The sequence below is a fragment of the Cricetulus griseus genome, chromosome 6, assembly GCF_003668045.3.
Source record: "Cricetulus griseus strain 17A/GY chromosome 6, alternate assembly CriGri-PICRH-1.0, whole genome shotgun sequence".
Classification (NCBI taxonomy): Eukaryota; Metazoa; Chordata; class Mammalia; order Rodentia; family Cricetidae; genus Cricetulus; species Cricetulus griseus.
In genome coordinates, this window is record NC_048599.1 from 47227181 (window position 1) to 47243206 (window position 16026).

At 38.3% G+C, this 16026-nt stretch overlaps 1 protein-coding gene across 5 annotated transcripts in view; it reads left to right on the forward strand.

Moving 5' to 3' along the window:
* Rnf24 (ring finger protein 24) overlaps positions 1 to 16026 on the forward strand; it is a 50660-nt gene that overhangs the window by 6863 nt on the left and 27771 nt on the right. Inside the window, exons 1-2 of one of the 5 annotated variants that reach the window (XM_035446487.1) lie at positions 11223 to 11330; positions 14491 to 14600. The exons of 1 other annotated variant lie outside the window; for it this stretch is intronic. In XM_035446487.1, the coding sequence (XP_035302378.1) occupies positions 14572 to 14600 (29 nt within the window). In that variant the 5' untranslated portion in view covers positions 11223 to 11330; positions 14491 to 14571. 3 more of the 5 variants (XM_027421746.2, XM_035446488.1, XM_027421744.2) reach the window with 3 other exon arrangements.

Below are 16026 nucleotides of genomic sequence, written 5' to 3' on the forward strand. Positions count from 1 at the left end.
GCTTGTATCAGGCAGTTCCTTACATCCTTTAGCAAATTCAATATATTAGTTTAATTAAGGGAAAAATTAATATTAGTTAAGTGTGGTACTGCCAGTATGAGCACACATCTCATCTGACGATGGTATCTTTTGGATTCTCAACATTAATAGCCTAATTCAGACTTCAATCTTTAACAATTGGCTAGTTTTAAAAGAATTGGTGCAAAGGAAATGATGGAAAGGGGTTAACACTTCAAACCATCAAGTTCTGGAATTGCAAAGGTGTGGGGGTATGGTAAGAGACACTGTATAAAACAAGTTTTATCATGTGGAGATTTATGGAATGCTAGTGGGCAAACTACCTTCGACAGAAAATTCCTCACAATAGTATGTTAACTTAATTTTTTTTTTTTCATTTGGAGATTGAATGGTTCTGTATTACCTGTTTGTTAAATTCATCTAAACAACAACAACAAAAAACCATAAAACTACCTACATTTCTTTATTATTCTCTCTTAAAATTGAGCATGTGAAATTATACTTTGCGCTTTAAACTTAAAATAGTATCTAGTTTCTACAGCTTGGACTGAATTGTGTACATGTCTATAATAAAGTTTCTGCAATCTGCTGGGTGGTGATACTGCTGCACATCTGTAATCCCAGGGCTCAGGAGGCAGAGGCAGGCAGATCTATGAGTTCAAGGCCAGCCTGGTTTTGTGAGTTCCAGGACAGTCAAGGCTACAGAGAAATAATATGAGGGGGGACACAAATAAATAGATAAAAAATAAAATTTCTTCAATCTTTTGGTTTTTTAATTGTCTTTGAAAGCAAGCCAAAAGTAACATTTCTTTATTGAGACAGGGTCTCACTATGTAACTCTGGATGTCCTAGAACTCTCTTTATATGATGTAGACTAGGCTGACCTCAAACTCAGTGCCTCCCAGTTGCTGAGATTAGAGGTGTACACCATCACAGCTGGCCCAGAAGGAAACTAAAGATTTGTTTTCTAGCCGGGTGTTGGTGGCACACGCCTTTAATCCCAGCACTCAGGAGGCAGAGGCAGGCGGATCTCTGTGAGTTCGAGGCCAGCCTGGTCTCCAGAGCGAGTGCCATGATAGGCTCCAAAGCTACACAGAGAAACCCTGTCTCGAAAAACCAAAAAAAAAAAAAAAAAAAAAAAAAAAAAAAAAAAAAAAAGGATTCGTTTCTTTAAATGACAAAGCAGTATCAATAGTTACAGATAACTTTATGCAAAATCTTTTTAATTAGCCTTCACTGAAAACATTGTTTACCTATATATAGCATTATAGGTATTACTTATTTCTTCCTTACAACTATGCTGAAAAGAGTTCATGGATGATAAAATTAAAGATCAAAAAAGTAATTTCCTTTTTAAAAATAATTTATTTACTTTTATTTTATGTGCATTAGTGTTTTGCGTGCATGTGTGTCTGTGTGATGGTGTCATATCACCTGAAACTTAAGTTAGGTAGTTGTAGCTACCATGTTGGTGCTAGAAGAACAGCCAGTGCTCTTATCCTATGAGCCACTCTCCTGATCCCAAAGAAGTAATTTCTTGAGGTTAACAAGTCAGAGTCTAGGGCACAGGCATCTCCGTAGCCCATCACCTATCAGAGTTTATGCTGCCAGCTTCTAGGAGAGTATTCAGATGCACTGACTGCAGTTGATGAAGGAAGTTCTGAGTCCTTTGCAAAGACCAGCTGCAGAACTACACTCCCAGTTTCTTGTATTTAAACTACCACGGCTAGCTACAAATCCCTAATTACATCTGCAAAGACCCTTTGTTAGGTCACGTTTAGGTTTCTGGTACAGATTTATTTTTCTCTGTCATTTAACCATTTAATGCCATGAGAACATAACAACTTCCTTGATAATTTTTAGTGTCAATGTTGTGTCAGATTAGACAGGTATCCAATAGACCAATACAAGGTGGGGAAAGTACAGCAGGACAGAAGACCCAACTTCATAGGAAGGGTTAGGGAATCAAGCAGATGTACAGGGAGAGAGCCGTTTAAGACAGAACATGAAAGGTTCTATAGGACTGGAGAGAGAGAGAGAGAGAGAGAGAGAGAGAGAGAGAGAGAGGGAGAGGGAGAGGGAGAGAGGGGGAGAGAGGGAGAGAGAGAGGAGAAAGAGAGAGCGAGCTGCCTAAACAATCCCCAGCACTACAAAACCATTGCTCTGATTAGAAGCAGAATGTTTTGTGCTTAGAAGCTACTTCTGGAAGGCTATTGATTTTTCTTTCTGCTTTACTTTGAACCTCCTGGGGAGAGAATTTACAAAGTGAGCTCCATAGACCCTTAGTCAGCACCATGTGTGTAATATGTTGTGAATGTTGTGTATTAAGATACCATCTCAAAAATATGTGAAATAATCAAATGTAAACAAAAGGAAAAACATCATTCAGTTCTGAATGTAGCTGTGACTTGTATTTTTTGTGTGTCTCAGTTCTGTTTCAGTTCACTGCCACCATTCATTTACAGCTTAAGTCTGTGGAAACAGGACAGTTCTGGGGAGTAGACTGCTGCATCAATAAAAGGATGTCTGTTTGTATTTGGAGATTCTACCTGTTATTCTCTCTCTCTTTCTCTCTTTATATTTTATAAAATTGGTTGTTCTGTGTTATAGATTTTTAGTGAAAGAATGTATTTCAGGTATATAACCATATTTGTGGTCTATAGTTGTGTGACTGTTTTATTCAAGGAGAAATGGGTGTTTCCCATATAATTTATCCTACTTCTGCACACTGAAATACCAGTAAGGTGACTTTTAGCCATGGGTTCCCTTTATTTTCTGCCTGAGATTAATATTATTTGTTAGACTCAACTACCCTTTTTTGTCTTTTTTGGGGGGCTGGGTTTGTTTGTTTGTTTGTTTGTTTTTGTTTTTCGAGACAGGGTTTCTGTGTAGCTTTGAAGCCTGTCCTGAAAATCACTCCGTAGACCAGGCTAGGCTTGAACTCACAAGTTCTGCCTCCTGAATGCTGGGATTACAAGCCTGGATCAACATACCCAGCTATCTCAACTATGTTGCTTTTCAAACTTCTGTTTGCAAGAGGCTTAGATTTTGTGAGGAAGAGCTGTAAACATATTCAGAGGTAGTATGAGTGCTCTCATATGCCACCTCAGTGGTTACAGCAGCAGTTCTCAACCTGTGGATTGAGACCCCTTTGTGGGTAGAATGATCCCTGTGACCTAAGACCATTGGAAAACACAGATATTTACATTACAGTTCATAACAGTAGCAAAATTATAGTTACAAAGTAGCAGTGAAAATCATTTTATGGTTTGGGGTCACCACAACATCAGTAACTGCATTAAAGGGTCACAGCATTAGGAAGGTTGAGAACCACTGAGTTACAGGGTTTGTCACACTTGTTTGTTTCTCTTAGCCTTTTCTCTTGCTGAGATATTTTAAAGGTAAGTCCAGGTTATTCTGTCTATCTCTTTATTTAGGGCAGTTCCTTTTCTTTTTGTTTTATGTTATGAACTCATCACAGGAGCTGGGTCCTGGTCCTGTGACTCTCACATTTGGGCTTTGTCTGCTTCTTCATCACATGGTGCAGTTTGTTGCTATTCTCTGTATCACATTTAACACTGAATCACACTTAGAGGCTTTATGTATCTGTCTACTACACTTCCGGTATTGCTAAAAGACCATTGTGATAGTCACAGTATAAGACATTTCATCTGTACTGTAATGATGACTTTCCTTACTCTGCTATTGCTATCTCTTCCACATTTGTTAGCAAGAATTCTGTAAGATCTTTATCTCATCAAAGGGCTTTTTAGGGTGACCATAAATTCACTTTATATGAGAGGCTGCCACTATAATTTTATACTAGTGTATACTTGGTAAAAATAAGTTTAATCAGATAAGGAAGGGAATTGTTTGACTTGAGGATTTAATCTTTTTTGTCTTAGTGGTGCTGCCTTTGTTTGAGTAACATATCAAGATGTTAATTTTTTTTAAATTGACACGAACTCTAATATCTCTGCAAGCTAAAGTTGGAAATATATGAAAGCCTATTTTAATCAAGCAATGGAAGGAAAGCCTACTATGTTAGGATACCAAGTTGGAATTTCCAAAAGTTGATTTGACCCAGTTCTTCCTCAGATGCAACTGAATGCCCATTCCACTCATTCCTCGTGGGCTTTTGGGGTGAATGTTACTAAGTTCCCAAGAAATAATGAATCTGGAATAAAAAATAAGTAAAGATACAAACACCACAGATGACATTGGTTTTAAATTTATTTCACCTATCATGAAAAATGATACTTGCATATCTTTCTAGATCTATTTATTCCTTTCTCCTCCTCCCCACTTCTTCTTCCTTTTCCTCTTCTTATTCATTTTTTGAAGGGAAAAGTAAAACTTTTCTTCTATACACCTGGGATTAAACATGTCTTTCAGACCTACTTGTTTCTTAAGCAAGACTTTATTTTTAGAGAATTAAACCTTTGATCTACAGCTAGTTGGACTACAAAAATCTCTGCTTTCCTCATAATTTTTAAAAGTATAATACTAAAGAATCTCACCTGTCCAGCTTTTATGACTTCTTGGAAGTATTTTATTTCAAATCCATAAATACTTTAAGATTTGGACAATTAGAGGACTGCTAATTTGAATACTATCTCATCCAGAGTTTCTAGTTAGTTCATTTCCCCATTTTAATTTGGTTTACATCTGTTATGTACAAAGAGCTTGACCGGTCAGATCTGTGAGGTACATATCTTCTATAAAGATAGAAATAAAAGCTATGGGACATGCTTTGTATTTTTAATGTTTTATATTCTTTTTCTCCAAAACTATTGGGCTTTTTATGCATGTGTCCCTACAATACTGTATTTTTATGAAATTGTGTATAGGTGGAAGAAAATGAAGGTTGCACACTTAAATTTTTAAAGCAGAGATTCATTTACTAATATTTTTATTTAACTCTTTACTTGAGCTAGGTGATGGTAGCACAAGACTTTGATCCCAGCACTCAGGAGAGGCAGGCAGATCTCTGAGTTCCAGGGCAGCCAGGGCTACACAGTGAATTGAAACCCTGTCTCAAAACAAAAGTTTTGTTTTGTTTTTTATTTTATACTAAAGAGTTCTTCCATCATTTCTCCTGATCCTTTCTTTTTTTGCTTTGTTTGTTTGTTTTCTAGACAGGGTTTCTGTGTTTAACAGTCTCGGCTGTCCTAGAACTCACAGAGATCCATCTGCCACTGCCTCCAGAGAACTGGGATTAAAAGTGTGTGTCACCACTGCCCAGCATCTTCTGATACTTCTCAACTTCACATTCTTTTAAGAAATGCTGAGGAAGCCTCACTTTTATTGTCCTGCTCCAGTTTACCTTATTTAACCTTTTGTTTTTATTTATTCCCTGAATCCTTGTTCTCAGGATTTCCTTGATTTCAAAGGAAAATTAAACAGGTTAGGGTTCTTAGCTTAGTAACCATCTTTAGACAGTCTCCAATTATACTGTTTGAAAAGGTCTTTTAAAAGTGCTATTATGATTCCTCCATAGATGAGCCGTTGTGTGCTATATTGTTTACTTTAAAAGGAATAATACTGTAGTATGGTCTCCTAAAACTGAAGCATGCCATTATAAAGGGATGGCTTAAAATACTAAGACAGCAGACAGACAGAGACCATTACAGAAATCCACAACTGATCATGGAGTAGTCAGCCCCAGGGGATACATCTGCAACAAAACTCCAGTACCCAAAGGCTCAGGGAATCTCATGGAAGAGGGGCAGAAAGATTATAAGAGGTAGAGGATCAGCAAGCTGCACAGGTGTCTCCTGGAAATGATAGGGAAGCTACACTAATGATACCTGAACGCTATAGCTGCCTAAACAAGACCTGAACATGACAACACCAATAGACAAGCTAACATGAAAGGGGGCAGCCTCTAGTCACTGCTGAGGGAGGGAGAATGAGTCATCCCTGGATGAACCCCCAGTTGGTTATCCAATACCAAATGGTCAGCCCTGAAATCATATACATACAAGCAACTCAGCAAGTCAGTGTGTGTGTGTGTAAAATTAAAGGAAAAGAGCCATCATCAACTTAAGAGATAGCAAGAGGGGATGTGGAAGGGTTTGTAGGGTGAAGAAGGAAGAGATAATGTAATTATATATATTTTTTATTTTTTTGGTTTTTAGAGATAGGGTTTCTCTGTGGCTTTGGAGGCTGACCTGGACTAGCTCTTAGTAGACCAGGCTGGTCTCGAACTCACAGAGATCCACCTACTTCTGACTCCCAAGTGCTGGGTTATAATTTTTAAAATTGAAAAAAAAAAAAAGACTATACAAGAACTGGGGAGTGTTAGTAGTAGAGTTAAACATGCAGGAATCCCTCCCTGTTCAAAACATCCCCTCACTTAAGCCCGTAGATAAAATCAGCATAATTGTTTTTAATCAAGTCATCCAAGCATTACAGGTAATCATTGTTCCTCATCTCAGCCAAAGTGATCTAGTGCAGAAAATGAACTTCCTACTTCCTGAGTTCAACAGAGGGCTCATTGCAGTGGTTTAGATAAGATGCACTTCCTTTTTGTTTTTTATTTTTTTATTTTTTGGTTTTTGAGACAGGGTTTCTCTGGCTTTGGAGGCTGTCCTGGAACTAGCTCTTGTAGACCAGGCTGGTCTCGAACTCACAGAGATCCTCCTGCCCCTGCCTCCCCGAGTGCTGGTATTGAAGGCATGTGCCACCAATGCCTGGCAAGATGCACTTCCTTTCTGTATAGGAAATTGTGTCACCACTTTGTTGCCTCATGTCCTTGCCCTCTTTTAATGCAACCAGAACCCACAAGGTGTGGACCCCACCCTCCAGTCTTTGTCCTATTGTTATTTCTTATGGTGAGGAAGCCTATAAGGCAGTGGAAACTCTTGGAGTCCTCAAAGTTGGTACATTTTACAACAAAGTGTAATGTTCTTCTCTTTTTAGGATAGAGATGTCAATTGGGCCAGTGTGATGGCTTAGCAGGTAAAGTCACTTGCTACCAAGCCTTGTGACTTGAAAACATCCCCAGGTAAAGAAGAGACCCAACTGCTTCAAGTTGTCCTCTGACCTTGACATAACATTCCAGTGTACTCATGCCCCCTCCCATACACAGTAAATAAATTAGCAATATATATATATATATATATATATATATATATATATATATATATATATATAGGTTTTTCAAGACAGGGTTTCTCTGTGGCTTTGGAGGCTGTCCTGGAACTAGCTCTTGTAGAGCTGGTCTCGAACTCACAGAGGTCTGCCTGTCTCTGCCTCCCAAGTGCTGGGATTATTAAAGGTGTGTGCCACCACCTCGCGGCAGCAACTTATAGATTTTAATGAATAGAAAAAAGAATATTCCTGTTGGGCGTTGGTGGTGCACGCCTTTAATCCCAGCATTCAGGAGGCAGAGGCAGGCGGATCTCTGTGAGTTTGAGGCCAGCCTGGTCTCCAGAGCGAGTGCCAGGATAGGCTCCAAAACTACACAGAGAAAACCTGTCTCGAAAACAAAACATCAAAACAAAACAAAACAAAACAAAAAAGAATATTCCCATTGTTCCATTGAACATTGTATTTGGGTTTACTATCTTTGTTCATGTCTTATCATCTTTTGTATGCCAGGTATCATCTAGTTTGAATTTATAAATGAGTTACTCCTTTATCTGATCCACTAAGTTACAGTTTAATTCAAAATTTATAAGATTTGCCAGTTGTCATTCTAATATTCTTTTCTGACATTTTTCATATGGTGCGACTGAAAAGTTCCTGTAAAACTTAAACAAGAACTTCTTTGGCATTTTAATAATGCCACAAGCTAACTTCCTATAAATGCAGTGAAATCAAGTAGAGCTTGCATTTGACTTTTTATTAGCTAATTCCTAATTCTTCTAAAAATCAAACTTATACATTCTTATACTTTTTTTGCAGAGTAGATGCCATTGTTTTTTTGTTTTTGTTTTTGTTTTTGTTTTTTTTTTGAAAACAGAAAAAAGCAGAGTGATACAGGGACAGCATACAGTAGTTGAGCAAGTTTTGGCCTTACTCATTAACTGTGTTCTTAGTTGCAGATGGAAGTAATTACAATTAAATACTTGAGTTACTGTGAATGTAATTTAGTTCCTTTAACAAAGTACTGTCCTAATAATTGTTGTTGCTGTACAAGGGCTAGTACATTGGAAGGAATGAACACAAAACAGTCTTTGCAAATAGTATGACTAGCTTTGTCTGCCTGGTGGCAAGATGTGCCTGATTAGAGGCTTCACTCCAGTGATTGTCACATGGTCTGAAAATTGTTCCTGCTTAACTTCAGTTCATACTTTATCTCTTTAGGAGGTTCTCTATGTGTCATTTCTGAGAGGTTTTTTTGTTTGTTTGTTTGTTTATTTGGATGGGGTCTTTTTTTTGTTTGTGTTTTTTGTTTTTGTGTGTATCTAGCCTGTAGATAAGGCTAGCCTCGAACCCACAGAGATCTGCCTGCCTCTGCCTCTCCAGTGCTAGGATTAAAGGCGTGAGCCATCACTGCCCCAGCCTTGATAGTTGTTTTAAAGTCTGATCTTCACCCTCTCTTTTGAATAGCTTTATTAAGACAAAATTTACATCTTCATAGTTTGTTTATTTAAATATATGATTCAATTCTAGGCTGGATGGCCTAGCCATTAAGAGCATCTGTTGTTTTCCTAGAGGACCCAGATTCAGTGTCCAGTGCCACATAGTGGCTCACAATCATCTATAACATCAGTTCCAGGTGATCTGATGCTTTCTTCTCAATTCTGCAGCAGCAGGCACATATGTGGTACATATACATACACACAAGGAGAACACTCAGAGATAAAATAAAATCTAAAAGAAAAATTTAAAACAGTTGGGCGGTGGTGGCACACGCCTTTAATTCCCGTGCTCTTTTGGGAGGCAGAGAGAGGCAGGTGTATCTCTGAGTTTGAGACCAGCCTGGTCTACAAGAGCTAGTTCCAGGACAGCCTCCAAAGCCACAGAGAAGCCCTGTCTCGAACAAAAAATAAAATAAAACAGTCAAGAAAGTTTTTACAGCTCCTGTATCGGGTATACAGGCCCCACCTCAGGTGGTTCACAATATGTAACATTAGTTCTAGGGTATTCAACACCTGGTTTCTGCCGGCACCTACACACACGTGACAAACAAACTCACATAGGACACACACACACACACACACACACACCACACACACACACACACACACACACACACACACACACACACACACACACACACACACACACACACACACACACACACACACCCCACACGGAAATCTTCAAATATACATTCATTGGATTTTAGTTTGTTCCTCGAGTTGGGCATTTATCACCATAATTTGGGAACACCATTACTGTGCTAAGAAGGAACCTGGTTCCTCTAGCCTACACTCTCTACTCCTTATACTCCACACTAAGCAACCGACAGCCTTCTGTTTCTAATCTCAGTCTTACATATAAACAGAATCATACATTATATGGCTTTATGGGACTAGTTCATTTATTTGACTTGATGTTTTCAAGGTTCTGTGGTTATCTTTTTGAAATACTAGGATTCTCAGAAGCACACTGACCTATGGGAGGAATAGATGGAATGACTTTCATGAATAAAGAAAATTGACTTGTGTGTCATGGCTCACTTTTAGTCACAAATGATGAGAAATGCTCTCTAAGTAGTTACTGTAGGTATAAAGAATGGTGTTCTGGTAGAGAATGCAAATGGTTAACCCCCTTTTTTGTTGGTTTGTTTTCAAGACAGGGTTTCTCTGTATAGCTTTGGAGCTTGTCCTGGAACTTGCTCTGTAGACCAGGCTGGCTTTGAACTCACAGAGATTCACCTGCCTCTGCCTCTCAAGTGCTGGGATTAAAGGTGTGTGCCACCAACACCTGGCTAACATTAACTCTTTTTGATCTTGCTTTGTGTGCATGTAATGTCATTTTTTCCATATATAGGAAATACTATGAGACTCTGGGGTTATTGTAACCAAAACTATTGCAACACTGTCATTTTTATTTTTGTTTCCATCCTTTGTAACTGTTCATTGTTATGCATAACTTAGACCTTATTGACATAATTTATAGGCTTACACACTACATTTTTAGTTATTGAGTTGATTTGATTTTTGGTTTTTTGTTTTTTTTGTTGTTGTTGTTGTTGTTTTGTTTTGGTTTTTTTGGGGGGTTTTTTTTTTTTGGTTTTTTTTTTTTTTTTTTTTTTTTTTTTTGGTTTTTCGAGACAGGGTTTCTCTGTGTAGCTTTGGAGCCTATCCTGTCACTCCCTCTCGAGACCAGGCTGGCCTCGAACTCACAGAGATCCGCCTGCCTCTGCCTCCCAAGTGCTGGGATTAAAGGTGTGTGCCACTGAGGCCCGGCCTAGTTATTAAGTTTTATGAGATGAAAATTTAAATGTTTTATTTTGAACAGCCAGCTATTGTGTATGACAGGCTGAGTATCCCTAATCTTAAAATCTGAAATGCTCTAAAAGTCCTCATGTGACTAGTTACACTCACAGAATAAATACTATAAAAACTGAATAAACAGCCTTAGCTATATGTAGTCAATATATAGAAATACAAATGACTTTGTTTAGACTTGTGTCCTATCCCCGATATTTCACATTACACACCTACACAGAGAGGGGGTGGGGAGATTATTTCAGAATCTGAAAAAAAGAAATCTAAAACTTGATATGATTCTGGTACTGATCATTTCAGATAAGTGATATTCAACCTGCAGTATGAATGAGAATTTGGGATGAGGATATGTGCAAGTCAGATAGAGTTAGGTAATTAGTAAATGTATTGCTGATGGTTCCAGATCACAGATCTTAACGTTAAGATCACATTGTAACATCAAATGTTCTGTGCTCTGTTTAGTTACATAATATGTCAGAACATGGGACTAGGGAATATATACCATCTTAGCAAAAACTGTGTTTTTCTGAACTAGAATTAGGATCTGTGATCTGGTTCCTGAATGTCTGTGAATACAAAATAATTTAAAAATAGTACTGACCTAGATGATAAGTCTATGAGATGGGATCAGCTATCAGTGACAGAAAACCTCCTAAAACCAGTATTAAAAAAAGATTAAAAGTTATTTCCTTATGAATGTAAAAGTTGTCACAGGTCTTGTATGAAGAATCATGGAGCAAGCGACCATAATACTGAACACCCCCATTTCTTTCTTTTCTTTTTTGGTTTTTCCAGACAGTTTCTCTGTGGCTTTGGAGGCTGTCCTGGAATTTGCTCTGTAGACTACAGTGGCCCGGAACTCAGAGATTGTCAGTCTCTGCCTCCTGAGTGCTGGGATTAAAGGTGTGTGCCACCACCACCCAGTCTGATTTTCTAAATAGATTGTTCTTTTAGAGAAGAAAGGCTCTCCCAGCTTAATAGAAATATCTCTTAATATGTTAATATGTCATTACCGGGGCTGGAGAGAGGGCTCAGTGGTTAAAGGTAAGCAGTCTTGCAGAGCATCCACATTGAGTTCCCAAGATGTCATTTGACTTACAACTGCCTGTATCTCCAACTACAGGGGTATCTGGCCTCCGTGGGCACCTACTCTTGTGTGCATGCACATGCACACACATATTATTAAGTGTAACAGAAATCTTAAAAACAAAAGGAATGTCATTCTCAGATGTGATGTCTAGCCCTTGTATTCCCCGAACTTGTGACACTGAGGAAGGAGAGTAGCAAGTTTAAGGACAGTTTGGTCTGTATCCCGAGTTCCAGACTAGACAGAGCTACATGACAAGACCTGGTCTCAAAAATAAAACACAGAATAAATCATCCCTTTTTCTATAGTTGAGCTATTGTAAAGAAATAGTCTGAAGGACACTTGCTAGAACTGATGGGATTTATGAGCCAGTCTCCTATGAAATGAGTTGTGTGAACTTTCCACAGAACTCCTATGGAAAATAATCAGTAGGGAACAGACCCAACCACACACAGTTACCTTACTGGGGCATTTACCTTTAAGGCTTCATCAGTTCTAATCTTGTAGTAGGAGAAACTCAGAATTTTCTAATATATCCATCTGTAAAACCCAAATAATAGTGCTTTCTGTGATGACAGCTATAATACTGGTGGTATAAATGTTTTTATTAGATAAAGAGAAGAAAGCTTCCAGGACTAATGGCATTGCAAGAGTTGACTCTTTAAAAAGCCGTTTAAAGGGTTGGAGCTCTTCCAGAGGTCCTGAGTTCAATTCCCAGCAACCACATGGTGGCTCACAACCATCTATAACGAGATCTGGTGCCCTCTTCTGGTGTGCAGATATACATGGAAGCAGAATGTTGTATACATAATAAATAAAACCTTTATTTTAAAAAAGCTGTTTAAAGAAGATGTTCATCAATCTGGAATGATACCGACTTCTCAGGATGTTTTAAAATACAAAAGCAGAACCAGATTCAACTCACAGAAACACATTTCATCCCCACCCCATTATCCCGGTAATTCCATATTCTGTCTTGAAGTGTTTTAAGTGTACCCGTAGACTGGGTTTGTGGCTCAGTAAGTACATGCCTACCTAGCATATAAAAGATCTAGGGTTCAGGCCTCAGCACCACACACACACACACACACACACACACACACACATAAGATCTCCTTAGATCTTTTGTAAAAGAACAACATGATTCCAGAAGACAAAAAGGAGATATTTGAGTGTAATGCCTAGATTTAATATCTAGAAACTTGAGGTAATTATCCCCAAGTGTCCAAACAATAAAAAGCATCCTCAGCTAGGCCATGGTGACTCACACCTTTAATCCCAGCACTCAGGAGGCAGAAGCAGGTGGATCTCCCAGTTCAAGGCCAGTCTAGGCTACAGAGTGAGTTCCAGGACAGCCAGGGCTCCACTGAGAAACCCCCGTCTCGGAAAAAAAAAACAAAAACAAAAACAAAAAGCAGCCTTCATACTTTGGGTTTACTGAGAGATATGAAGATTGCTGAGTTAGTCATGAGCCTCTTAGATGGCAATGTTTTAGTCCATCAATTTTCCTTTTACAAATTAAGGTTCAAAAACAGATATGTTTTTAGTTTATATATGTCAGCTATCTAGAACTTGTTGGAAAAAAATGTTCAATTAATGTTTGTTCCTTAGAATTCCATACTCTAAGCCAGTCACTTTAGAAAGGAGTCTACTTGTGACCCTAAGTGGGCCAGGAAGAGGTAACTTAAGCCAAAGTGATTAATTGCTAACTGGAAAATTTTACACTTAACCCCTACCCAAAAAGCCAACCATGCACTTAAACCAAAACCAAAACCAACCTTGGTAGCCATGATGAACGCTTGCCATTTACTGGCACATCCCTTGGTAGATGTTGCAACTGTCCTTTTCTGTGAATAGGAAATGGAGACTTCACCATGACTACCATCCTGGTAGGAGAAACAGTGAAGCTGGAGCCTGGAAAGTTAATGCAAGTCACTACTGTGACCCTTGCTTGAATTCTAAGTACTACCATGAAGCTTACTTCATTTTCCTCATTCTACTAATGAATTTCTAAAACATCTGGTTACATTGTTTTCTGTCCTTTTAAAACCTATACAGTAACAGACTCTTCAATTTATTTGTTTGCTTGGTTTTTTTATCATTCTAAATGTGGTTATAGTTTATTAAACATTATGCTGTCTTGGTAAATATGCTTTATTCTAGTACTTTTCCTCTTCAATGATTCTCAGGTCCTATATGGATTCTGAAAAATTAGTATCATTTCTAAGAATTGAGAACCCACAGATGAGGCTGGGATTATAACTCAGTGGCAGAATACATTTAGTGTGTTTGAAGTCCTGTGTCTAATCACCAGAAAGGGGACTCAGCAGTAAAGTTCTGAACTTGATGTGCTAGACCCTCGACCTCAAGAGTAAGAGAACCTAGTGAGCTTCATTCATAGAGGATCTTACCATGTTTCCTAAAGCAGCTTGGATATATATGTACTCAATGTGTAATAACCGAGTATTATATAAAGGCTAAACTTTCTCTGGGTTCAGAATTTAAATTAGAATCACTTAGCTCAGCAACTCTAATGCCACCAGTAAGAAAAGCAAGTCCACATGACGAGAAAACCTAGTGCTTTTTTTGTTTGTTTTGGTTTTGGTTTTTCAAGACAGTTTCTCTGTAGCTTTGTAGCCTGTCCTGGAACTCACTCTATAGACCAGACCAGGCTGGCCTCAAACTCACAAGAGATCTGCCTGTCTCTGCCTCCTGAGTGCTGGGATTAAAGGCATATGCCACCACTGCCTGGCTGCCTAGTGCCTTTTAATATCTTTGTATACTTGAATTTGGTTATTAATAAAATTATTAATTTACTTGTCTAGAGACTGAACAAAGTCAGGTCCTTTAATTTAAAAGCAGATTAAATCTTTCATGGCTCTTCCATTAAACAAAGTTGTTTTGATTTCTGTCTGGTGACCTGTGCTTTTCTAGGAACTTATGACTAATTGTTGGTTTGTTTGGTTTTATTGACAGGTGTCTTAAGTGCAACTGACCTATTCGGGTTATCACAGTCGGTTCTCTTTACTTAGAGAAGGGCTCTCTGGGACCTGTGAGATGGCTTGGAGAGTAAAAGTTCTTTCTGTGTAAGCCTGGCCACCTGACTTCAATCCCTGGAACCCATGCAAAGGTGGAAGGAGAAAACTAACTCCACAGAGTTGTCCTCTGACCTCCATGTGCACACTGTGACACATACACCTCCACATGCGTCATTCCTTCGGTGCATGCAACAACAATGTTAAAAACTAAAGAAGTGCTCTTTTTCTGTCTTTAGAGTCACTCTGGCTCTTATTTCACAATGTTTTTCTAGTTGTCACATAGGTCCTGTAATTCCCAGGGTTCAGTGATGTTTCCTGATATTTGAAAATATTCTGATATTTTCAGAATAAAATGAACTAATTTTAATTTAGAAGATATAGTTCTTTGTCATATACTGGAAGAGACTAAATACAAGGTGAGATCCTGGATTAGATCCAAAAATGGGAAAACATTAATGGAAGAACCAGTCAAGTTTGAATGATGTCTATAGTTTATTTAATAGGATTATACCAGTCTTGTTTTCCTTTCTTAATGAAAGGTGTTATTTAATATTAGGTGATGCTAAGTAAAGAATATGTGAACTCTGCAGCTTTCCCATAAATATTATTGGAAAAATTACTGGAAAACATTTTTGGTTTTGGTTTTTCTTGGAGTCAGGATCTCCAAATAACCCTGGATGTCCTGGAACTTACTATGTTGACTAAGCTAGCTTCCAAATCAAGAGATGCACCTGCCTCTTCCTGGGTGCTAGAATTAAAGTGTGTACCACCATGCCTGGCCTTGGAGAAGTTTTAGATATATACCTCACTCAGATTATTAGAAACTTGTGATATGGGCCCTTCTTGAAGCTATATCAGTACAGTGGGAATGATAGGGTGTATCAGCCTGCTGACTGCATCTGTTCCAATACTGCCAGTTTCAGCAAGCTTACAAAGTCCACAGGGCAGTCGGATCTTGGGGTAAGTTTGGGTCCAGGTTTGGCATTCACTAAATGGCTTCAGTTTGGGCAGCCAATTTTATTGTTTGGAGTCTGATAGTTTGTTATTGTTTTTTTTTAATCTATATATTGGAAAGTATAGTATTCAGTTTATGGTGATTATGAAGACTTCCTACATATATAAGTCTTAGTCATAAACTGTAAGGCACTATAGAAAAACGCTCATTTTGATTACTGTCTTAAAAGAATTGATAGAGAAAGAAAGATTTGTCAGTTTTTTGGGGTTTTGTTTTTGGTTTTTCTTTGTTTGTTTGTTTGTTGTTGTTGTTGTTGGCTTTTTGAGATAGAGCTTTTCTGTGTAGCTCTAGCTGTCCTGGAACTCATTCTGTAGACCAGGCTGGCCTCGAACTCAGAGATACATCTGCCCCAACGTCCTGAGTGCTGGAACTAAATGTGTCACCACCACCAGTCAAGATTTGTCAGTTTTATGTATTATGGGTTAAGCTGGCTCTCTCTCTCTGGAACCTTTCCTAGAT